General features: G+C 40.4%; 2 protein-coding genes across 10 annotated transcripts in view; one reads left to right on the top strand and one right to left on the bottom strand.

Annotated features, from left to right (window-relative positions):
- The window catches only part of EIF5B (eukaryotic translation initiation factor 5B), a 66400-nt gene extending 64993 nt beyond the window's left edge, over positions 1-1407 (top strand). The window contains exons 23-24 of one of the 2 annotated variants that reach the window (XM_003274844.3): positions 84-245; positions 644-1407. In XM_003274844.3, coding sequence (XP_003274892.2) covers positions 84-245; positions 644-751 — 270 coding nt within the window. In that variant the 3' untranslated portion in view covers positions 752-1407. The remainder of the gene's footprint in view (positions 1-83; positions 246-643) is intronic. The other variant, XM_030828065.1, reaches the window with a different exon arrangement.
- A 331-nt stretch (positions 1408-1738) lies between these two features.
- The window catches only part of REV1 (REV1 DNA directed polymerase), a 90029-nt gene continuing 65685 nt past the window's right edge, over positions 1739-26082 (bottom strand). For 3 of the 8 annotated variants that reach the window (XM_030828063.1, XM_030828061.1, XM_003274845.4), the window contains 14 exons: positions 23464-23592; positions 20825-20979; positions 18112-18231; positions 12824-13044; positions 11957-12129; positions 9296-9398; positions 7588-7753; positions 7174-7370; positions 5693-5926; positions 4970-5090; positions 4158-4375; positions 3916-4072; positions 3509-3611; positions 2204-2613 (listed from right to left, as the gene is read on the bottom strand). In XM_030828063.1, coding sequence (XP_030683923.1) covers positions 2502-2613; positions 3509-3611; positions 3916-4072; positions 4158-4375; positions 4970-5090; positions 5693-5926; positions 7174-7370; positions 7588-7753; positions 9296-9398; positions 11957-12129; positions 12824-13044; positions 18112-18231; positions 20825-20979; positions 23464-23570 — 2187 coding nt within the window. In that variant the 5' untranslated portion in view covers positions 23571-23592 and the 3' untranslated portion in view covers positions 2204-2501. Of the gene's footprint in view, positions 2614-3508; positions 3612-3915; positions 4073-4157; positions 4376-4969; positions 5091-5692; positions 5927-7173; positions 7371-7587; positions 7754-9295; positions 9399-11956; positions 12130-12823; positions 13045-18111; positions 18232-20824; positions 20980-23463; positions 23593-24088; positions 24216-26082 lie in introns of all 8 variants that reach the window. The other 5 variants (XR_004033386.1, XM_030828064.1, XM_030828060.1 and 2 more) reach the window with 5 other exon arrangements.

The raw sequence follows: 26082 nt of genomic DNA, 5'->3' as shown, positions 1-26082 counted from the left end.
TTCTTATTTCAGCTATCCAGCCGTGGCGCCTGTGATTGGCATGAATTCTTCTGCATGCATTTTAATTTGTTCCTATTTTACAGTTTGTTGACATCGGAATAGTAACAAGTATTGAAATAAACCATAAGCAAGTGGATGTTGCAAAAAAAGGACAAGAAGTCTGTGTAAAAATAGAACCTATCCCTGGTGAGTCGCCCAAAATGTTTGGAAGACATTTTGAAGCTACAGACATTCTTGTTAGTAAGGTAAGTATTTCAGCAAAAGTGGCATGCTTTAAGAAACAGGGAATCACTCTTCTTGGGTCACCTGTACCTAGTAGCTCCTTGGGCTTCAGTTTGATTGTAGAATCTGATGGGACTGGATCCCCCATTAGGGCTTGACCTCTAGCTGGGCCTTGTCTGTTGAGGAAGTTGCTCCATCAGGAAAGCAGCACCAACAGAGAAAGTTAGGACTTTTAGGTCCCCTTGTGCCTCACATGCAAACCATATGTAATTTTTGAATTCTACTCCCTTAGGCAGGCAAGCCCTGTTTTTTATTTCTGCTTAAGCTTTAGTACAGTGAGAGCGGGCATCTGGGGCCACAGCTTTCTTTGGCACATGTTTGTTATGTTCTGTTTACCCTGTTTGTGCCTCGGGCATTGCAGATCAGCCGACAGTCCATTGATGCACTCAAAGACTGGTTCAGAGACGAAATGCAGAAGAGTGACTGGCAGCTTATTGTGGAGCTGAAGAAAGTATTTGAAATCATCTAATTTTTTCACACGGAGCGGGAACTGGAGTAAATGCAATACTGTGTTGTAATATCCCAACAAAAATCAGACAAAAAATGGAACAGACGTATCTGGACACTGACGGACTTAAGTATGGAAGGAAGAAAAATAGGTGTATAAAATGTTTTCCATGAGAAACCAAGAAACTTACACTGGTTTGACAGTGGTCAATTACATGTCCCCACAGTTCCAATGTGCCTGTTCACTCACCTCTCCCTTCCCCAACCCTTCTCTACTTGGCTGCTGTTTTAAAGTTTGCCCTTCCCCAAATCTGGATTTTTATTACAGATCTAAAGCTCTTTCAATTTTATACTGATTAAATCAGTACTGCAGTATTTGATTAACCAAGCTTCTGCAGATTTTGTGATTCTTGGGACTTTTTTGATGTAAGAAATACTTCTTTATTTATGCATATTCTTCCCACAGTGATTTTTCCAGCATTCTTCTGCCATATGCCTTTAGGGCTTTTATAAAATAGAAAATTAGGCATTCTGATATTTCTTTAACTAACTGCTTTGTGTGAAACCATGGTGTAAAAGCACAGCTGGCTGCTTTTTACTGCTTGTGTAGTCACGAGTCCACTGTAATCATCACAGTTCCAAACCAAACTACCAATAAAGAAAGAAAACAGACATCCACCAGTAAGCTCTGTTAGGCTTCCATGTTAGTGTAGCTTCTCTCCCACAAGTTGTCCTCCTAGGACAAGAATTATCTTACCAACAACTGTCACACTACCGTGTGTGCCAGTACCTAGTAACAGTAGAGATTTTTATACATTAATCTTGATCTGTTTTGTCCTAGAAAATTCTATCATGCACACATTTCCTGATATTTGGGCTTACTGCTTCTAAATTGTTGCAGACACAACTTAATGATTCATTCGTAGTAGTAATCTGTAGCTAGTTTTAGGGTTTTGTTGAAGTCAGTGTGGGGTGTTTGAGGAAAAAGTTCCAAATATCCACTAGCATAGACTTTTAAACTATATTTTTATTTTAAAGTTACGGCATAACATATAGCATAAAAATATTTTATATACGTTTGAAAATCTATACCATTCTTTTTTATCATCAAAGAAGTTTCTCAATGGCCAGTAGAAGCAAAGACAACACCACCTCTGATCTATGGGACATAATGTTCCCAGGGAGAAAATCTTCAAGTGGGTGTGAGGGTGTTTCTAATTCAAAATATGTAGATTTCTCCACATGGAAGAAGAAAAGATTTTCTTAACATGCTCCTGTGTTCATGCTTGGAGACAAGAATAAGATGGTTTAGAAGCTTTACCCTTTCTTGGAACAAGCAGAATCCCGGTCTGAGACCTCTCAGGAATTTCAGAGCTTAGCAGTCTGGCCTGGAGGTTTTTCAGCCTTTTAGTATAATAAACAGTAGTTGCTTCCTAGAGTTGAGTTTTTAAGGATTCACAAAAAGGAGCCTGTACAAAATATACATACAGTTCTTTATTAAACAACTGTAAACACTTCACTGTAAAAATCCATAAAACTTTATAAACAAACATTTTGTAAATAGAATCTATGCTACAGTAAAAGAATTAACACAATTATTTACATGCAGTACTGACAAATTTGGCACTTTTTGAAAAGAAATGTACAAAACACTTGCTTTAAAAGAAATTTAAAATTATAAAAACTCCGAGCATTACTATCATGCACTTTGCAAATACCTCACAAGCACTTATGGCACAGCTATCGGAGAGCATCAGGCTCTCTGGTAATATTTATGTAACTTTTAATGTGCTTCCATAAGTTTGTTGTAAAACCACCTGAACATTGTCAAGAATAAAGTCAAATGCCATATTCCAAACCGATTCCACCGATTGCTGCATCAACCTAAAGGTGGGGAGAGAAGAAATGTCATTAGGAATTAGGAAAGGTCCTTAAGACTAATTATTCCTTTTTATATATAAAAATTGACTTTGGCAAAAAACAAACAAAAAAAGTCCTGGCCAGGTGTGGTGGCTCATGCCTGTAATCCCAGCACTTTGGGAGGACGAGGAGGGTGGATCACCTGAGGTCGGGAGTTTGAGACCAGCCTGGCCAACATGGCAAAAACCCGTCTCCACAAAAAATACAAAAATTAGCTGGGCATGGTGGCGCATGCCTATAATCCCAGCTACCCGGGAGGCTGAGGCAGGAGAATCGCTGGAACCCAGGGGGCAGAGGCTGCAGTAAGCCAAGATCCTGCCACTGCACTCCAGCCTGGGGGACAGAGAGAGACTCCATCTCAAAAAAAAAAAAAAAACTAGAACACTCAAAAAAAAAATTTTTTTTTATTTTGTTTTGAGACAAGCTGTCAGTCAGGCTGGAGTGCAGTGGTGCAATCATGGCTCACCGCAGCCTCTACTTCCCAAGTAACTGGGACCACAGGTGGACACCACCACCCCGATTATTTTTTGTATTTTTCAGTAGAGATGGGGTTATGCCATTTTGGCCAGGCTGGTCTCAAACGATCCACCCACCCCAGCCTCCCGAAGTGAAGTACAGGTGTGAGCCACTGCGCCCAAGCCCACTTCCTATGGTTTTTTAATCACATGTAAGACCTTGAGGGCAACATACTTGGAACCTTATTTACTACTTAGTCAACATGGCAAAATAAAGGATATCGCTTTCTCATTAACCCTAATGAGTACAGTTTCCCAAAAAGTTTAAAACAACTCAGTATACCCTCAATTAGCCATTGTGACATGCCATTTTTTCCCATTTGATAAAAGTGATGAATTACTACCTTTTCATGTATTTTATAACTAGATCCAGTTTTTCCAAATCTTTTTCTTCTATTAGATCAGTACAGTATTTCACAACTTGGAGAATGTCTTCTTCCATTGGATCTAGGAAGGGGAAAAACTTCAAATGAGGACCAGTCTATCTTTTTGAAGGAGAAAGTCAGAGATCTGCATGGATAAAGGAAAACTACATTTCTACAACTATGCTGCTAACTAACAGCTATCAAAGGAATAGGCTTTGTTACTTTTCAAAGCAAGTCCCAGAATTTAAAAGATTTGAGGGTAGCTGCTTTAAGCTTTTTAGAGTTAGAGAAATGGGTTAAATCTACATAGTTTAGTCTGTTTATGTTCTCAAATCATGAGACAACTACATCTCAGCCTTGGGCCATCTAACAAAGGCCAAGCCAACCTGAAATTGTAGTTATCCATTCTCTGAGCAAGGTCTTCACATCATTGAATTCAACAGCTCCAGCTAGATTGGGTGCTGGAGGTCTCACACAGCCAGCTGGGTCAGACTGCAAACTAGAAAGGCCTGGCACACCTGAAGTAGAAGCAGAGAGTTCTTCCTGTTAAGAAAAAGGATAAAATTGCTATATTCACACATTATCCAGGTATATTAAGATCTCATAAAGGTCAAAGTTAAGGAATTACCAGGGGTTTCTCTGTAGGAGGTCCTTCATGTTTTAGAAACCCATCAATTAACTTCTGGGGACTGCCACAGGCCCCTGGCAGAGTTTTTGCAGGACTGTTAAGCAGCTTGTTTTTCAAAGGACTCTGAATCCTTTTTGGGGAACCGATGGTTTTTTTCTTCTTGTTTCTTTTCTTTTCTTTCACTGCTGCCTTTAGATGAAGTAAAGGATTCTTTGGCACTAAGAGAAGATGGATATGAGATCCTCAACAAAATGATAGTACGGATAGTCTGGATGATAGTATGTTGGGTTCTCTTTTCTCCTCCCACGTACAACAGGCTCCCTAGACTACACCTCCCCTCCTGCCCCAAGTGAGAGGCAGTGAATGCCAATGGCCCAAAGTACAGACTCTCCAATTCTCTCTTTGCTTTGCCACTTACTAATTTGACCTTTGGCATGTTGCTCATCTATGATGGGTGGTAATAAATGTGGGTTTGGTGTTTGTGATGCATTTTGAACCTACATCCTTTGATGTATTCATCTCAAAGGACAACTAGCTAAACAAGTATTCAAGACATTTCTGGTAATGTCCTATTCCAGCTTTTTAAAAAATAAAAAGTGGTGTGTTTAAATCCTGAAAGTACACACACAAATCCAACTAGAAATATGACGATATTTACTCATACTGTATACTTCAGGTATTATCCCAATATGAAGAGCTCTTAATGCAACTAACAGCTTAGACTTTGGCCATTATATACTGCAATAATTAGACAACAGTGACTCCATTACTCTTTATCTTCATTTTTGTTACATGCCACTTCCAAGGCTCACCAGATGCGCTGGCTGACTGCTGGTGAGTGCTGTTCTCGCCCTGCCTTTGTCTTTGATCATACGCTGCTTTCAGCTCCCTTTGAAGTTCAGCAGGAAGGGCAGCAAATACCTCAGGGTCCACCTAGTGGAAAAGACAAGGTCAAAGTCAAACCTGAACTAATTCTAGATGGTAGCTGGTTTATCTTTTTCACAAAATAGATTTTGTTTTCAAATCTCACTTTTCTGATCTGTACGAATTCTTAACAGTTCCCCAATATCAAAGCTGATTAAATCTTCAAAATGGTTCCAGCAAGAATAAGGAATTAAAGAGTACTAACAAAAAAAACCCACTACAACAGCAGAACAACCTGGGCAAAATGCACTAGTAGAAAATGGGAAGCAAAACATTGAAACAGGAAATCAGGTTGTTACTGTCCCCCATGCAGGATTATACATCTCCACTCTGTTGTATTCAAGTGTGGCCATTGATGTGTTTGCGCCAGATCAATGTGTTTCTGTCTTACCATGCCCTCCCCCGTCTCTTCCCTGCTGCTTCAGCGGGAGGCTGCTCTGTAAGTCTACATCCTGCAGATGCAAGAGATGGAGACAAGCCCACTCTTCCCTCCCCTCCCCAGTGAAGTGGTGTCAGATACAGAGGAGAAAGGGAAGTGAGATAGGTCCTGAGCTGGAGCAAGGGGGGTAGAATATTGAAACTACAGCAGAGGGTTCCCATATTTAACTTACCTGTGAAAATGCTGGAAGGGCTATTACATTTATTCCTGTGTCACTGTTCGATTCTTGAGGTTCTGGTATTTGCAACAAGACTGTCCCAACTGGTTGTGGCAAAATTCCTGTATTACAGCCATTTACTGGTTCTTTCTTTTTGTCGCCATGTGACTCTGCTTGCTGGACAGCACAGACTTGCTCTACTTGTTCCCGGAGATCAGGTGGAAGTGCTTCTAAAACAGACTGATCCAGCTATAAAATGCCAAACATATGAGTTGGAAGTTAAAGCATGCTCAGAGATGAGGTGTTTGGGAGTTAACATGCCACTTTAAATTTCAATTTGAACACTGTAGATAATCAATGTAAGGTACAGACCATCAAGCTAGGAAAGCCACCCCCAAATCAGCACATTTTTGGAACGCCTTGGCCTTTTGTCATTGAAGCCTGAAGTAATATGTGTAGTCTGGAGAGAAGTGTATACACTACCAGCCACTACCACATGATCAGGTAAGTCCAAATATACTCACAGAATGTCCTGCAATTGGGGCCAACAGATATGGATAGCCTTGGTGAAGCTCAAATTAGATCCCACCCCTGGGGAGGGGTGAAGGCCTGAGGCACATGTTAAAATTCTGAACAGGTAACAGTCCTGGGTCAAAAGTTCACCTTTCAGATGAGAGACTGCCCAAAAATACAAATAATTCTACTCTGAAAGCAGCACACTGGAAGAAAGGGTTTCTAGAGGCTGAATTTTCTCTAACTTACAGGACAGAATCCACTGTTCCTTTGGCCAGGGCCTCCCTCCACCTGTCCATGCACATCTGGCCCTTTGGAAACATGCAATCCCATCAACTGGGTGGACCAATCTTATCTTGCCAGGAGTAACTAATTGTGGGTATCTGTCACCATACAAGCATATCAGCATTGCCCCTTCCCCTAGTTTTATAGCCAGTATTTAACATCTCCTCCTGCCTCCTTCCATGCAGGGGGAGCGGAGGCACAAATAAACTTGCCCAATATAGCTTAAGGTGCTACCTTACTTTCAAGGACCAAGGGATGCCAGCAGTATATCACATGTACAGCCCACACAAGCTGAATTAAACCATCCAAATCTCCAGAGACCTGTTTGCAAATACTGCAAAAACCCTTCGACATAAGGCCTCTACTTCACCACTAATCACCAAAGCTGCCTTGCTGAATACGATATACAAGAAGTCTACATGATGACCACTGTCACAGACAATGTGAGTCCACAGGAGGACTGCCTTTCAGCTATGCTTTACAACTTGCAAGAGTGGCAAATCTTTGCAAAATCACTTTCACTCAACCCAATTATTGCTTATTTAGAATCCAACATCATGATCTACCCAAACAAGTGGCCCGTTCTCCCTTTCTTGGTTAAACGGATGAAGAAATAAAAATGCCATTTTCATTTGTAAACTTGTATTTTTGTACTTGGAGTATAAAACGTACTTATATTTAGGACTATAAAAATGTACCTGGGAAGGTGACGGGACCTCTATACTCAGGTTAAGTCTTGACTGCACACTGACAGGAGAATGTAGACCATTCCATTTCCCTGAAGACTCAGCCTTGTTAGTATCAGGACTGGTCGGCAGATGTGCAGGAAAAGGTGGCAAGAAAGTGCAAGTTCTAGAAGCAGATGATATTTCCAGATCCACAGCAGCCCGAAATACTACAAAGAGAAAATACATAAAATAGCCTCTTCAGATCATCGGGCAGGGCCTTAATCCTCTGTCTGTTACAAATAAAAAAACTTTATTATTGATTCATCATAATGAAGAATATAAATTTTTTAAATCACATAAAGCTGTGTCAATTTTAAAACCAACTGCCGTCTTTCCAAGGACATAAGCAGCACCTAAAAAAGAACCACATTGATGACCACCAACCTTCTTTGTGCTCCTCTTCTGTGGATTTCTTAGCTTTCTGAACTTGGAAGACATCACGGACAGAGTATGACCCACCAGGAAAGTGGCTTGAGTGAACTGATGGGCGACTGGGACATGTGGAAGGGTTCAGATTAGTTGGAACCAACTGGTTCACGTGAATCCCAACCTAGAACCCAGAATAAAGAGTATGCTTCTAGGAAAACTAAAGTGAAAATATGAATTCAGCTAAGCAAAATCCTCAGCAAATCCTTTTCACTATCTCCTAGATCCTGTTTCTAGAATAAAGGTAAATGAAAGTATTCAAACAGCATTCTATATGACTTATTACAAAAACAATTTCTAAACTAGCTAGTGAGTGGTCATTCATCTCAAACTTCAGAGTATCCAATTCTCCCAAAATATACCAAAAGGTCTTTAAAATCAGAAAATCCAAACAAGTGGAATACTGTATTCCACTGATGTTCTCGTCAACTAAGGTTTTAAATTAGGATTAAAAAAAAAATTTAAGAGAGGACAGTCTACTTGGAAACTTCACTATTTTTATCTTTTTAAAATGAAATACTTCTCAAAAAATATTGGTGGGAGTGATGAACAGCAGGTATACCGCAGACCTCTCCATAAAGTGCCATTATAACAGTATTTCAGGGAGAAATTACAATTACGGCTGGCTCAGTGACAAATCCTTCAACGAAGCTCACATCAAGCCAGAACAACCCTTTACTTACACATGCACACAGAAAACTAAACCTACAAAGGTTCTTTCTTTTTTTTGAGACAGAGCCTCACTGTGTCACTCAGGCTAGAGTGCAGTGGCACGATCTTGGCTCATGCAAGCTCTGCCTCTTGGGTTCAAGTGATTCTCCTGGCCTCAGCCTCCCGAGTAGCTGGGACTATGAGGCATGCACCACCACACCCGGCTAATTTTTGTATTTTTAGTAGAGATGGGGGCAAGGTGCAGTGGCTCATGCCTTTAATCCCAGCACTTTGAGAGGCTGAGGCGGGTGGATCACCTGAGGTCAGGAGTTTGAGACCAGCCTGGCCAACATGGTGAAACCTCATCTCTACCAAAAATACAAAAATTAGCTGGGTGTGGTAGCGGGTGCCTGTACCCCCAGCTACTCAGGAGGCTGAAGAAAGAGAATTGCTTGAACCCAGGAGGCGGAAGTTGCAGTGAGCCGATACAACGCCACTGCACTCCAGCCTGGGCAAAAGGACAAAAACTCTGTCTCAAAAGAAACAAAAAACCACAAAAATCTATGGTTTTGACATTTTGATGCCTCTTGCCTGTTTCAACGGCATCTTGATGTGCCTGTGGTTTTACTCCTCTCTAGGTCATCATATGGCAGACAGCAGAGTATGTTTCTGATTAAAAAGGAACTTAGAAGGTACAAAATTTATGTATTCATATTCCTCACAGTCATATCTACTTCTAGGAAACAACAACAGGGAGGACATGTATATTAGCCCCTGGTTAATTAGGGGTAACTTGGAAAAGTACAATAAGAAACTAAGAAAATTATTCTAAAATGAAGGAGATCAAAAAGGAGGAAGTCAAGAATTTTTGTTTCTCTTTTCCTTGTATTACAAAGCAGCTAAAGACCTACATATAAAGTCCCTATACACCAGCAATAACCCTTTTGAGAGCAAGCCTCAAAAATGAGAGAAACATTACAGAAAGTCAGAATTTACAATGTTACTATACACTTACCCCTCTCATATCCGATATATTTAGTTTCATTGTATGAAACATGTTTAGCATCGCCTTTCCAATTATTTTTGCATTATCTGTTGCCTGGTCAAGAGTTACAGTCCTGTAAGTGATAGAATTAAAAAACAAAAGCTTCATTCCATATGTATTCACTAGTACTACAGTAGTATGGAACTGTTTAAAAATAGAAAAATTGTAAACAGTTACAAAGGAGATTCTAAAAGTGAATGCCATAGTCTCCCTTCAAGGAAGCCAGAAATACCAAATTAGTTACATTAGCAACGAAGGGGGAAAGAAAAATTATGGAACACTGGAACTTTAAGTTGAAAACGGTAACGGACACCTGGGTCAACTAAAAATAAGTTGAGAAATTTAGAAAAAGGTACATTTTAGCTAACACATGCACAAATAAATACATATTTTCCAGCTAAAGCACAAATGAATGGTAAACACAATGTTCTTGATTCCAAGAGAAGTTTTAGGTTCCAAGATTATGTATGCTGAAATACAGCAAATATTCAGAAGAGAAAGATGAATTCTCTGTATGTTGTTTCTTGACTCTCCTTTCATTGCATTTACAGTCAAGCCAATACACAATTCTTAGATCTTTAAGAAATCTTGAAAGAGGACCAAATGATCCATCAGCTAAAATTATTAGGTCTCAAAGATGTGCTGACCTCACCCACCATTTCCTTCAGAGCCTTTTCAGCTTCTCTGGCATGAGCAAGGTGTCCCATTGCAAACAGAATTACTAACTCAGTAACAGATTAACAAATTACTACCAGTTCTCTTTCCAAAGGAAAGTTATTTCGTGTTTTGGATGATCCTTTCCATGTATAATGAACAAATAAAGTTCCAGGCCTTTAAACAAGAAATATTCCCAGAAAAAATTATTATAAATTGAATTGGATTTTCCCATAGAAATGTTTAAGAAGATAATCGCATTACTTCATCTGCTTATAGAAATGACCACTAAAAGCTGGGCACAGTGGCTCACACCTGTAATCCCAAAACGCTGGGAGGTCAAGGCAAAAGGATTGTTCAAGGCCAGCCTGGGCAACAGAGCAACATCCTGTCTCTACATAAATAAGTTTTTAAAGCAAATAAATAAATGACCACTATTTACTATTTGAGATACATGTGTATCATAACACTTAGGTAGTTAAATATAATTCAAGATAACCAACTGATAAAAAATGTATTTTATAAATTATGTTGTCTAACTGTAATTTATAATTCCTGCTTTCATGGTAACTTGGGAGTTTCTCTGTTTAAGAGCAAACATCTCACGACTTAGCAATATCATCATATACATGAATGCACCATGTATGGTTGGCATGAGCTAATCTTTAATGAAACTATACTTCATATTATAAGTAGCTTTCAGTGTCAAAAGTCTCAAAACTTTGGTTTCACAGATGAAATACAGTGTAATATAAAATGACATGTAAAACCATGCATCTTCATATTGGTCACAAATCTTACATGAAGTTTAATATTAAGTAGTTGGCCCTGACATAAAAAACGAGAGTTTCAGGCCGGGCACATTGGCTCATGCCTGTAATCCCAACGCTATGGGAGGCTGAGGTGGGCAGATCATTTGAAGTCAGGAGTTCAAGATCAGTCTTGCCAACATAGTGAAACCCTATCTCTACTGAAAATACAAAAATTCGCTGGGCATGGTGGCATGCCCCATAATCCCAGCTACCCAAGAGGCTGAGACAAGATTGCTTGAACCCAGGAGGTAGAAGCTGCAATGAGCCGAGATCGTGCCACTGCCCTCAGGCCTGGGTGACAGAGCCAGACTCTGTCTCAAAAGAAACAAAAACCAAAAAAAAAAAAACCAGGGCTTTTAAATGCTTTTACCAGTTTTCAGATATTACAGTGATTCATTCATCTTTTTACCAATTAAATTTATACACCTATGTAAATGAAGTTGCTCTCCATCATCATTTTTCTAGCTACTACAGTCTGCCTTTGTGTATCATTTTTTTGAGACAGAATGTCGCTCTGTTGCCCAGGCTGGAGTGCACTGGCACGATCTTGGCTCACTGCAACCCCTGCCTCCTGGGTTCAAGCGATCCTCCTGCCCCAGCCTCCTGAGTAGCTGGGACTACAGGCGAATGCCACCATGTCCGGCTAATTTTTGTACTTTTAGTGGAAATGGAGTTTCACCATGTTGGCCAGGCTGGTCTCAAACTCCTGGCCTCAAGTGATCCAGCTGCCTCAGCTTCCCAAAGTGCTGGGATTACAGGTATGAGCCACCACACCTGGCCTGTATCATTGTTTTTAAGAACTACACTGAAATTTTCCTCAGGAAAAAAGTTTCACCAAGTCCCGAAACTACAGCAGTCCCTTTGGTCTGCAGCCTTGCCCTTTCTTTCTGTCCATGCAGTAAAATTCACAGCCCAAAGATGCCAAGCAAAGGCTGCCAAGGTCAGGAATGCTGTCAAACCAACCTCCTGTTTGTGGGCCTGGCTGCAACCAAGCGCATTAACCTAAGCTGAATGCCTTGGGCTGATGCCTGCTTCTACAGAATACCAGATAACATGGGTTTACAGGTCTTTATTCAAACTCCTCCTTAGTTTTCTTCATTTTCTATTACTTACAACAACCTGTAGTGAAACATAATTACCAATATCATTTCTGAGGTGAGCTTACCTGGCAATGTTATCACAAATTCCATGGCCTCCAAATTTTGCAGTTTCTACAGGAGCCCCGGGCTTTCGTACCATGATTTTGAGAGTCAGACGTTTACCCTTCATGCCAGTGGCTTCTAGTCTTCTTTGAATTTCTTCTGAAAGACTCAGAAGAAAAGCTTCTGCCTCTTTTGGCTATGGAAAGACAAACATGGAGAAACTTCTATTCTGCTTTCCTACATACCACGACTCTACTAAAAATAGAAAAAATTAGCCGGGCATGGTGGCGGGTGCCTGTAATCCCAACTACTTGGGAGGCTGAGGCAGGAGAATCTCCTGAATCCGGGAAACGGAGGTTGCAGTGAGCCGAGACTGCGCCACTGCACTCCACCCTGGGCAACAAAGCGAGACTCCGTCTCAAAAAAAAAAAAAAAAAAAAGACATATCCAAATCCATAATCTGAAGGAAAATGGAAACTACTCAGCCATCTGTGCTGCAGGTTTCCAAAAGCTTGCATAAGGAGGCGTTTGCTGAAACTTAATTTTAACTACAGCTTAAAAAGTATTTCAACATTAAAAATATTTTTCTCATCTTTTTTATTTTTTCACTGTTAATTAGAATAATTATCATCTCAAGTTCTGTAATAACCGGCATCCAAAGCATAATCTTTTAGTATATTTCCCCAAGAGCTAAGTTTCCTCAGTCTCAGTCTTATCTGGGGCCATACCTTACCACACAGTGCCTTAAAAGGCCTTCTTGAGGCTCTGGGGATACAACAGTTTTAAGACTTAATTTCAGGCATCGAGGGTCTTATGGTTTAGTTGGAGAGGTAGGACTATGTACAAATATAAAGAGCAACAGATGGTAAAATCTGTTCAATGATCAGTACCTGGGTAAACCTTATTCCATAGTTGATCTCAGCTGAAACAGATTTTCTTTCCTTTTCAGTTCGAACTGGTCTATCATCCAAGCCACGGCAGAACCTATAAAGCATCTGACCTGTTTTGGGACCAAATTCTTTTTGGAGTTTTGCCATGGTCATATACTGCAAGTCTCCACAAGTTTTAATTCCCAAAGATGCCAACTTAGATTCCATTGAATGTCCAACTCCTAGGAAAGGGAATATATATAGTTCTTTAAGTATGCAGAATAAGCTACTAACAACAAGTTTATTAACACAAAATACCCACCATTTATGCACAAAACAACTAATTTAAAATAATCTTTAAAGTCTTTAGGCGACATAACTGAAGGATCCACAGGCTGAAGAATTTTTTGGTGCAAAATCATGCTAGTAGGTGTATTTCTAGACTCTACTTCTCAATTCGGACTCCACATATAGATGAACCAGAAACTTTTAAAATATGTATAACTCAAGTTATCAAAAATGTCACTTTCTTTATTAGTGAATACCAAGATATGTATCTTAGTCACAAAATCAACTAAGGAATCAACTGTCATTTAAACAAGTCTATAGTGTGACTTACAGACATACTAGCCAACTCACGAAATGTAAGGGATCTATTATGATTTCATTTATCACCAAATCTCACAATGGTATCAGCCACATTTTTTCAGTGCAAAACAGAACAAGAATTCACAAAATGGGCCCAAGTCCAGAAATGTTACAGGCTACCACCCGTACCACTGACCTGAGGATGAAGGGCCCTAACCAAACCAGCTGGTGGTGGGGGTAGAAGACAGACTTTTTTTTAATCAAAAGGATGATCTCTCTGAAGAGATATTAACTCTCCTACAGCTGGGCCAGCAGGCAGCAGTCCCTATGTCCTATTCTGCAAGATGTAAGGTTTGAGCCCCACCTAAAGGATACTGATTAATTCTGTTGCTCTAAGTTGGAGTCTTGGTTTTCTTCAATTTGCCCTAAATGCTTTTAAAAGGTCCACAAATTTGGGAAAGAGGTTTGGAGTAACCGAGGGAAACTATAATGCTTATTAAAATGGTTCCACACCATCAAGTAAAAATTTTCCATCAATGAGGAAAAGACAGTGTTGTGTTTCTGTCTTCTGTAGGAACTTATCAAAAGAGAACTCAGGCTGGGTGTGGTGGCTCACACCTGGAATCCCAATACTTTGGGAGGCCAAGGCAGGAGGACTGCTGGAGGCCAACAGTCTGAGTTGGAGGACAACGTGGGCAACTGAGGGAGACCATCTCTATAAAATAGAAAAAAGAATTAGCTGGGTGTGGTGGTGCACTCCTGTAGTCCCAGCTACTTGGGAGGCTGAGTTGGAAAGATCCCTTGAGCCCAAGAGTTCGAGGCTGTAGTGAGCTATAAACCTGCCATTCCATTCCAGCCTAGGTGACAGGATGAGACCCTGTCTTTAAAAAAGAGAGCTCAGAGTGAAGTCTGCTAACTTCTGTTCATAGCTCCTATCCTCCTGAGTGGTCTTCAGTAGCAGGAAAAACCATCTAGTCCAAGTTCTGCCAGGAAAACCTCTGGAACCAGTATATAACACAAGGTTAGGAAGTCATCAGTGTGGGTCAGACAAGTTTAAACCCAGACACTTTATTCCTTAATGGAAGTGAGATGAAGGCTTTAAGGATGCTGGTTCACAATTGTGCCATTTTAAAGTCCAAGCCAGAACAAAGGGCAAGTAAATACCAAAGACCCCGAGTTAACAATTAAAAAAAAAAAAAAATCCTCCAGAGAAGTACCATTCACCAAAAGCTAAAATTTTAAGTGAAACCTAAGTGCTTTTCAAAATGGGGAGGAGAAACACAAGGGAATAGACAAATTACATACTTGGTTGGTCAAAGGTAGACACTTTGCATGGCTATTTGCTTTTAGGAAAGGCTTTTTTCTTCAATTTGCTCTTTTTGTATTTCTTTTTTGTCATAAGACTTTTTAACATCAGGGAAGACTTTGTCTCTCTTTTGTCCCTCCCATTGTTGCCTCACTTCCCACTCCCATAATCTGACCATGATCTTTCCCTTACAGTTCTGGGGAACCAATCTGTTCTCAGGGACTTGCAAGATTAACAAGAGACAATCATCATCCTGGGTTGTGTTAGTGTGTGCATGTGTTGGGGTGGATGGGCATGGGGAGAAACCCATAGTTTAAAATTTTAGAGTATCTTGAGTATACTAGAACAAAATTATTATGCACTACAGGTGCAAAGGAAAGGCTATATTAAACATCACCAAGTTAACCATAATCAATCTAATCTAAGTGGACATCCCTCTATGAAAGAAGCACAGCTCTTCCCCATGCAGGCTCATCTGATGGAATGAAATGGCCTGAACCAGAGGTCAGGGAGGGAGGCAGGGAGTGTGGTATACCTCCAACTCCTATTGAGTGGGGTTGGGAAAATTAAACTTGGAGCCAGGACCAAAACCTTGAAGAGGGCTGCTAGTTTTAACTAAATATGTCAATTAAGTAGGTGTTTGTAAGGGAAAGATGGCAACTCTATGGACAAAGTAAGAGGGGCTCCGGGCCCAAAGAGTGCAGCCACCTATTAAGGAAAAGGTGAAGGAAAATATGCTCCTTTAGAACCAAATCTCAACGAAGAGAAGAGACAGTCAAGGAGGCTCCTGGTCAAGCAACTGGGACAAAGACTTGGCATCTGTCCTTGAAGGGGAACTATTACCCTAGGTTAAAAGTGGCCAATAATGTCCCCTCCTTGGCATCCAGAACTTGGCTATCCAATACAGACACAGAGGAGTAAACTTCAAAGAATAAAGTTTTCACCATCTACAGGAGTGCTGTTCAATTGAACTTTCTGCAGTGATGGAAATGTTCTCATCTGCTATCCAATACAGGAGAACCTTGCTCCATGTGACCACTGAGCACTTGAAATGTGGCCAGGGCAAGTGAGGAGCTGAATTGGCAGTTTTATTTAACTTTAATTTAACTCAAATCATACTAGCTTCACTTGGCTACGTAGCTACTGTATTAGTGCAGATTTTATGAACTCCTACGTGATCATGAACCTGGTTCTCTGAAAATGGGATAGAGATGGAATCCGTATGCTGGATGCACAAACCTAGCAAAGGCTGAATGAGGTGCAGAGGGCCCTTCATTGAAGAGTGCATGCATGGGTAAAAAGCCCTGCAAAGATCCAAAGAAAAAGTAGAAATGGTTCTTCAAACTGTAACAGTCGTTGGGGTCAATCCTTTCTTTCATTAGGTAACCAGATCATATTAAGAAACGTATTTATTAGTGTAATATACAATTATTATTCTGTGGAGTCTCCTAAAGCAAAAACTTATTATTGTGTTGTTCCTTCTTATGTAGCTATTTCAATTGTTTATTACTGTGTGCAGCACGTATGTGGTCACTAAACATTTACGGGTACAAGGGACTAAAGAGGTTGGACATGGGGCAAGTTACCACTGAATTTCTCCTGGTTATTGGTTAGAGAACCAAGTTCCTCCAAAGCATGTTCCACAAGATATAAATAGGTACTGTGTATTTATCACCAAATATCTTTGAGAAATTACTAGTCTTTAACAAAGATAAATAGGTTTCTTTTCTAAACTAATTCCCAGGACTTTCACTGTACAAACCCCTCCACCACAGAAGGTTCCCTCTCTTATATGAAACCCCTTTTTAAAGGAACAGCTTATAATCTGTGGAACACACTTCAGGACAGGAGTAACAATGGAGAAGGTAGATATTTTATAGACCTGAAATGTTCTATAACAGGTTAAGGATCTGGGGATTTTATGAAAACCACATGAACCACTGTGAGCGATACAGAACCTGGCTCTGAAGAAGAGAAGGCCAACTCTGCTGCCCTGTCTTTCAAATATCCCTTAGGAAATTCAAGGCTGTGCCTCAGCTTGGCCAGGACACGTAACTTCACACTTGCCCTTCAAGAAATAAAGTCTTTCACTGTGCACGGTGGCTCACGCCTGTAATCCCAGCACTTTGGGAGGCCAAGGCGGGCGGATCACGAGGTCAGGAGATCGAGACCGAGGTGAAACCCCGTCTCTACTAAAAATACAAGAAATTAGCCGGGTGTGGTGGTGGGTGCCTGTAGTCCCAGCTACTTGGGAGGCTGAGGCAGGAGAATGGCGTGAACCCAGAAGGCAGAGCTTGCAGTGAGCCGAGATTGCACCATTGCACTCTAGCCTGGGCGAGAGAGCGAGACTCCATCTCAAAAAAAAAAAAAAAAGAAAAGAAAAGAAAAGAAAAGAAAAGAAAAGAAATAAAGTCTTTCCAGCCAAGAAGCAAATGAAGGTGAATGGTAGGATTACTAGGTCAAGTAGCTAAAATGTCCCTATTTCTATTAAAAAACAAAACAAAACAAAACACAAAACTACAAAAAGGGTTCAATTTAAAGATGGTGTTTTGGACTAAACTGTGTCTTCCCCAAATTTATATGCTGAAGTCCTGACCCCAGTACTTCACCATGTGACTGTGTTTGTTTTTGTTTTGTTTTTTTTTTTCAACTCAGTCTCACTCTGTCACCCATGCTGGAGTGCAGTGGTGTGATCTTGGCTCGCTGCAACCTCTGCCTCTCGGGCTCAAGCGATTCTTGTGCCTCAGCCTCCCGAGTAGCGGGGACTACAGGCATATGCCACCTACCCCCGGCTAATTTTTTTTATAGTTTTAGTAGAGACAGGGTTTCACCATGTTGGCCAGGCTGGTCTTGAACTCCTGGCCTCAAATGATCCATCTGCCTCGGCCTCCCACAGTGCTGGGATTACAGGTGTGAGTCACCACGCCCAGCCACAGTGTGACGGTATTTGGACACAGAATCTTTAAAGGGGTAATTAAGATAAAACAAGGTCATATGGATGAGCCTAATCCAACACGACCGGTATCCTCACAAGAAAAGATCAGGGCGGAGACATGCATACGGGGAGGCCATGTGAAGACAAAGGGAGAGGAGGGTCATCTACAAGCCAAGCAGAGGCTTCAGAAGGAGCCAACCCTGCTGACACCTTGATCTTTAAGTTCCAGCCTCCAGAACTGTGAGACAACGCACTTCTGTTGTTTATGCACCCCAGTCTGTGGCATTTTGTTACAGCACCCCTAGAAAACTAATAGAGATGCAGAATTCCAAATTTTGTTTTTCATGGCACTCAATAAGACTGAAAAATTTTTATAATATTCATGTCTAGGCAAAAAGGGGTCTCACAGTTCTATATTATAGATACGAAAAGTACTTATAATGCCTGTAATAAAAGTATTATTAAAATATTTGTATTTACCTGGTAGATTAGTAACTAGCTGACCTCTGATAAAATCATCTACTTCTTCTGGTTTTAGGTGGTACTGCCCATCTGGTTTTGCTCTTCTAGTTGCCATTCTAGCCAGGAGAATATTAGAACCTATTAAAAAAAAAAAAACGTCATCCAAGAAATAGTCACAATTATTTTTTACATTTCCCAACAAAGATCTCTTCATACAGGTTATCAAGTTTCTAAAAACAATGAAAATAAATTTTGATTATTTCAAATAAGGTGCAGAATTTTGCTAAGTATTTAGATTATAACCAACAGAGTACCTGGACGGAGGTTTCTCTTTGCTCTAACACAAGTGCCATTTCAGCATCTACCCAGAAGCAGGAATAGAGAAAGCAGTCCTGATCTTTTTTTTTTTTTTCTTTTTTTGAGACGGAAGCTCACTCTGTCACCCAGGTGGAGTGCAGTGGCGCAGTCTTGGCTCACTGCAAGCTCCACCTCCCAGGCTCCAGCCATTCTCCTGCCTCAGCCTCCTGAGTAGCTGGGACTACAGGCGCCCGCCACCACACCCAGCTAATTTTTTTGTATTTTTAGAGACGGGTTTCACCGTGTTAGCCAGGATGGTCTCGATCTCCTGACCTCATGATCCACCTGCCTCAGCCTCCCAAAGTGCTGGGACTACAGGCATGAGCCACTGCGCCCAACCAGCAGTCCTGATCTTCAGAGTGGGTGTTTGTAGGAATTGAAGGCCATGATCAAAGAGTAGTTCATGTTCCCAACTACAGGAGACAGAAGAGGTAGGGAAATGACAATAAAAAGAGTGCTACTGGACTGGGGAAACCAGAAAGCCCAAAGAAGCAGCGGGAACTGAGGGCAGAAGAGTCTTCAAAACGCAGAGACAGGCAGTGAGGTTCACGGTGTAAGTGTGGGCAGGGGCCGCATGGGCCACAGAAGCAGCGGAGGAAAAGGGCACCAAGCCCTGAGAAGGGGCAGGGATCTGCAGAGCTCAGCTGCTAGGTGCACTTCTCTGTGAATACTAAAATCTCCAGACAAAGGGAAGACTTATATTGAGGACGTATCTTGGTTTTACAGAAGACTTATGTAAAAACTATATACTTTCCTAAAGTAAATACAGAGATTCATGAAGAGGGAAAGTTCTGGGAAGTCACACCAAAATGATAAAAGTAGTGAGTTCAGGGGAGGGGAAAGGAACTGAGGAGTGGAAATATAAAGTGGGACTTTGGCATTACATATGCTTGAACTTAAAAGAATGGATTCATATGATCACTTATAAATGAAAATTAAGGACAATTAAAAACAAAAAAATAAAACTATGCCTGACAATGGAATATAGAATTCCTAACTGAAATGTTACCAACGTCTGTGGGCCAACATCAGGGGGTAAAAGGTAGGCTAGCCAGTAGCTGTAGGAATGCTGGGAATGTATTAATCATACTTTTTATTTTCTGAATCTTGTAGTGTTTTGAAATCTTAAAAATCCTGCTGGCTGGGGAGAGACTGCCCTCCCAGGGCTGGCTAATTCCTAAAGACAGTAAACCTCTTACTTGGAAGCACACTTGTCATATGCAACCTAACCACCTCCTGCCCTAAACTGTCCCAGGGCCAGCTACCAGGCAACTAGGGACCACCCCTATAGCTCAGAACCCACCAGAATTACTCAAACTAGCCACTCGTAAAGTGTTTCCTCAGCCCTGCCTTGCCTTTCTGAAAAAAACCCTAACAAAGGCTCTGGAGCCTAGGCTTTCCATCCGCCACTCCTTCAGCTTCTGTCTCCTAACCACCCTGGTGCTTCCCCAGTAGTCCTGTGTAGCACGGTGTGCCCCCTCCTCTCGGGAAATGGAAGTAACAAATTCTTCTTTCAATGGCATTAGCCTCTCTGCATCACCACTCAGTCATCAGTAAATTTCATGGGTACAAAGGAGACAGGGAACTTTGGAGGAAGAAGGGTTTTTGGATGAAGATGGAGGAATAATGGTTGAAAGTGACAATGGCAAGCTAAGACAGTTAACTTTACCTTCCAAGCCTGTGGTATACTGAGTATGGCAGGGACAAACTGGCTCTAGTAACAGAATGGCAAGAAAAGGCATATCTTGCCAGAAGGTAATGAGTGGGTTAAGAAAGGAAGCGGTGACTCAGGGAAGCTTAAGTATAAAAGACAGAGTTCCAGAGGACACTGCTGGGAGAATCAACAAAAGCAGGGTAAGTGCTGGGAACAGCTGTGGAAACAAAGTACAAGGTGTAAAGACAGCATGGATGGAGATGGAGGAGAGACTGGACAGTTACTGAGAGCATTTGGAGTCAGGGTGACTTCTAGAACTGAGTGAAGACAGGAATAGCTCCATGTGCCAGGAGGCTGAAATGCAGAGAGTAAACAAGACTCAGACTTAACACGTAACTCTAAACCCATACCACCACCTAGCTTTAAATACGGTTTCCGTTCACTTTTGGGGAAAAAAAAAAACTGTTTACAAATGTTGAATTAAACCTTTCCAATTTTTTAAGAACAAGTAAGAAATATTCTAACTTATTTATTGCGAAGATTATCAACCGTTTACTTATATTTCCAACACTTATCTCATGTATCACACAATTGCAAGCAATGCTAAAAACTGTTTTACAAGTGAGAGGAAGCTAATAAAAACAAAAACTCCATAAAATTAACTGATATTCAAGAATCTCAAAGCAACTCTTTTGAGTACAAGATAAGCTAGATACTAACCAATTCCAACAGAGGCAGCACATTTCGTCTGGTCTTTGATTTCCATACGAACAGCATTTGCAAATTCATCAGGAGTAAGTTTGGTCTCTGCAAGGATTTCGGTAATGTCTACCAGCGCTTCATCACAACTGACAGCTTCAATGTTATGAGTGTAGCTATCAACACAGAGCAAAGGCAACGAATCACAGCCACAGCCACCATCTGGTAGACCCAATGTTGCAAAATAGTCTTCTTATCCTCTCTTTGTTCTGTTTCCTCAAAAGGCATTTTAAATGAATTGGCTGAAGTACTATTTTAGTCACCCAACTTTTAACTGCAAAGTTAATTAGTGTGTTCTCTTTCTCCTTATTAACTACCAAAATACAGTATCCTGGATAGGAAAATGTTTGAGGAGTAAAATAACCAACAAAAAAAATTTAAACACAAAAAAACAAAAATACAGCATAAATTATTATTTCAGTTTCTCTATACTGACAATACTTCTATAAACCTTTGAAGAGTTGAAAACCGGTGGGTGAATCTGAACTGTCAAAACATTTAATCTAATGGTTTACGAGAATCCTTTAAGGAACAGAAAAATTAGACAGATCAGTAATTGCTGCTCTCCTAAAACAAAAATATCATAGTTAAATTCCACTCACTGTAGCAGGCCTAGAATACAGAAGGAAAAAGTGGCCAGTCATCCCAACTGCTTGTCTGAGAATAGCATCTACACTCTCTGCATGTGGAAATACTTTTTAAAAAATCATCTCATAGGATCTATCCACAAAAAGGATTTGTTTTAATTAGAGAAAAGAAAAAGGAAGACAAGAGTTGCTATGTGGCCCCCATGGTAATACAAGGACTAAGAAATCACAAAATAGAACTGGACCAGAAATGGGAGGAAACCTAAGAGGCCTCAGGATCAAAACTATGTCTTTCATAATCCACTTGGTAATGTACACTAGGAGGTGGTCCTCATCTCTCACCTACACCTTACTATAGGTAGGTTACAATCAGATTACTATCTCTATTAAAGAAATAATCTATTAAAGAAATAAGTATGTTTTGTTTAGGCTTAAAGTGTGACATTTTTAAGAACAGAAGGGTATACCTGGTATGAGGTATTTTGCTTCAGAGTGAAAGTTGCCCTGAGGCAGGGAGAATATGAAGCTGAGACAGGATTTCCCAAGGGTGGTAGAAGAACACTACTGTGGATATTTTTCCCCTAAAAACAGAAACATGCCACTGAAACTGTCTCCAGCCTTCTACCAGGACTGTGTGCATGCGACTGTGTAGGAGTATAGGTCACAGCTCTCTCTCACATCTTCCTAACCCCAGGCACAGGCTGATGTTTGCTCTAGGGCTTCAATACCCAGGACACAGGAGCACCACAGTACTGACCTCAGTCACCCATCCCTATCTAGCCCTCGTTTGGATGCTACCACTGACTTCTCCTTTCAAAGAGGATTTAAAGCACGTTCCACTTGACAATACCAACATTCCTGTATTTGGGATTTATTTATTTAGTTACCCAACTTATAACTGGAAAGTTAATTAGTGTGTTCTCTTTGTGTTAATAGGATAGCTATAATAAGTGGCTTATCATTCAGCACTCACTCCTACATACTGATGCCAGGAAACAATCAGTTCCTTCACATTTTCTCTCTCTCCTACTAAAGCAAGCTCCCACAACGGCAAGGATTAGATATTCCTTTCTGAGACTAGCAGCATCTAGCAGTCACCTGTACTTAGCAGATACTGGTGTTCAAATTAATGCATAAAAAGGAAGAGGCAGAGGTGAAGACAGAGAAAAGAACATTAATACTGCCCAGGAGTTGACAAACCTTGGCCTAACATCCAGTGAATGCATTTTTACTGGAACTACACGAAGCCCATTCATATACATTCCCCGTGGCTGCTTTCTATTCACAACGCAGAATTGAGAACTTCTGTTGAGTGACAGAAACTTTATCTGGCTCCCTTCAGAAAACTATGCTGACCCCTGGTTTACAGCATACATAGACTGGTGATACTTTTAACAAATTTGAGTTCTGAGTTAATATGAAATATATCTACACTTTTAAATACATCTACAATTTTAAATATTTTTAAAATTAATCACATTTTCTCAAGCCAACTCATCAACCATTTTGAAACTATTACTAAAGACCCACTTTTATGAAAACTAACTTTTGGCATATCCAATGATTTTAAGAAGATAAAGGTTTTAAACTGTCTCCACGTGTTATCAACCCATCAGTTCCAATTTTGAACAAAAGTATAATTAAAATGAAATAAAAGAGAATAACCAGGTTAAAAAATTCCATCCTTCATCTATCTGGCTCCATAAGAAGAAAACCAGAACCACAGACTAGAAGTAATATAAGCGAATAATCAGATCTTACATCAACCAAGGAAGCACGTGAACAATTTTGGCAATACAAAACTATCCTCTGAGATTGAGCTACCTGGAAATTGCCCAAAGAAAGAAACTGAGACCCAGAAAGGTCTCAAACTGGGATGCTGTGCAGCGGTTCCTGGGAGATAAAATTCTAACAAAAGTGATCCTGACAATCCTAAAGAAAACTTGAACTATCTTTACTATTAGCTAAAAGAAGGAAAACACAGACACAAAATGACAGTTTGATACACTGTACCTTGCCAATGTTTCATACAATGTTCGTGCGACTTCCTTATATGCATGAAAATCGTATGGAACAGCTTGAAGATTAGGACATAGTTGTTTAGCATGCCCAAAAAACATTCCGTTCTTAATGCCAAGTTGCCTAGAGAGAGAACAAAACACAATGGAGATTATTCTAGGAAGTTTTAAACTCAAATATTTATCAAATACGTTGATATCTCCCCATGCCACTAATTTATAATTTCCGCTTAACTCTATTCTCATTAGGGATTAAAGATAGGCATTAAAATTTACAGCCTTGTTTTCCCCCAAAAGTCACAACTGTCTGAATAGTGTAAATGACACATGTAGATGTGCCAACTATGTCATTAAAATACCAGGTTTGGCTCTTGTCTGTATCTGAAGCTTTCTCCTAAAACTCATACCTCTGGCCCCTTTGCAGAGATGCCAGCATGCCATATGCTGGTGATATCACAACCACCACAGAGCAGGAATATGCTGTCAAAAAGAGGTTTTCTTCCCCTAATACATGGCACAGTTTGGCCAGGGTTCATCCCCCAAAGACAAAGAATATAAACGAAAGAACTACACAAAACAGCGCTATGTGACAAACAGACAAAATGTACTCATCCTATTACCACCCAATTCCCAAATGACCAATTCCATGCTCCTGAAGTGGCTCCACAGTGGCTGAGATGCCAACAGCATTGTACATGGTAGGACATCACTCTGGGCAGGAGCCAGGGTTCCAGAACTTTGAGGGACCTAATTGAAAATGGTAAATTTTAAATCTGGGTGTCTCAATGCCCCACATTACCTTTGATATTTGGAGCATTCACCACAAAACTATAATTATGGAATTATACATAATTAGTAAAATTCTATTTTATCACTCTGTAAAGAATCAAGAAAAAAAATTATAGTAAAAACAAGCAAAATAATAAAGCAATGTTTCACTAAATTACATATTATATAATAGGATAATGATTATTCTATATATCTGTTCAATAAATATTTACTACACAGCATGGAGACGTGCCCTGTTTTAAGAAACATATATACAAACAGTCACCAATTATTCATAGGCCTCTGGCACCCTCCCAACATCCAGACCATGAGAGCCAAGAACAAAGAGTCCTCCAAGTTATTCAGCAGTAGATACAAAATCACATGCATTTTTTATGTTTATAAAAATAGTAACATTATAAATAGTCTCAGTGCTAAATCCCTAGCAGATAAGAAATACCTAAGAGGAAGGAAAATGACAGAGTTGCAAAGAAAACAATTCTTAATGTGTCAAGGACTTAGAGAGGTGCTGGGTATAGGATGGCAAATAAAGCAAACTCCATGATCTCCATGGGGACGACCCTGCACTCACCCAGAAAAGGATGACCTATGGTCAACAGGCTTTGTCCACTAACGAAGAAAGTAGATACCTAACAGTTTAGACATATAGGTAGAAACATAAAATAGTTTAGAAACGTTATCAGAAACAATTAAAGCAGAAAAAAGGTCTAGTGTTGAAAAGGGTAAACTACAGGTAATAATTACGCCAGATACATAGATTCAGCATGTAAAAGCTGAGTTTACAAATTAAAGATAACTCATTTTTTAAAAAATGTGTTTATGAGGCCGGGCACGGTGGCTCACGCCTGTAATCCCAGCACTTTGGGAAGCCGAGGCAGGCAGATCACCTGAGGTGCGGAGTTCGAGACCACCCTGACCAACATGGAAAAACCCCATCTCTACTAAAAATTAAAAATTAGCCAGGAGTGGTGGCGCATGCCTGTAATCCCAGCTACTCAGGAGGCTGAGGCAGGAGAATTACTTGAACCTGGAGGGTGGAGGTTGCAGTGAGCCGAGATCCTGCCATTGCACTCCAGCCTGGGCAACAAGAGTGAAACTCCATCTTAAACAAACAAACAAAAAAACCCCAAATATGTTTATAGTGCAGGCATGGTGGCGCACATCTGTAATCCCAGCACTTTGGGAGGCCAAGGTGGATGGATCACCTGAGGTCAGGAGTTTGAGACCAGCCTGGCCAATATGGTGAAATGCTGTCTCTACTAAAAATACAAAAAAATTAGCCAGGCATGGTGGTGCACTCCTGTAATCCCAGCTACTCGGGAGGCTGAGGCAGGAGAATCACTTGAACCTGGGAGGTGGAGGTTGCAGTGAGCCAAGATCGTACCATTGCACCTCAGCCTGGGCAACAAGAGCGAAATTCTATCTCAAAAAAAAAAAAAATGTGTTTATAATCCCTGTAAATATCATGTTCTTATATTTACAATATTTTCATTTTCAAAACATTAATTTACGCAAAAATTTTCCGAGGCACATTACTTAGTAAAATGTGGTACATCTACTTAGGTACTCATGTAAAATGTACCCAGAGAAAACTCTTTAAGAGCCATTAGACACTATAAGGAAGTTACAAACAAAAAAGGAAAACCTTTTTCCTTTGGTTTGCCTTAGGTTTGCCATACTAAGGGAAGCCAAATACCTTGAGTTGATGGCTGGGAAATGAGCTTTGTTCCACGGAAAATAAATGAGTAAAGACAATCACAAAAAAGTCCAAAGTGTCTCTTCATTACCATGACTCATCTATTACAACTAAAATCCCATACAGGAC

Source organism: Nomascus leucogenys, chromosome 14, assembly GCF_006542625.1.
Source record: "Nomascus leucogenys isolate Asia chromosome 14, Asia_NLE_v1, whole genome shotgun sequence".
NCBI lineage: Eukaryota > Metazoa > Chordata > Mammalia > Primates > Hylobatidae > Nomascus > Nomascus leucogenys.
The sequence above is the reverse complement of the archived record's forward strand: the minus strand, read 5'-3'. Positions and strand labels throughout refer to the sequence as shown.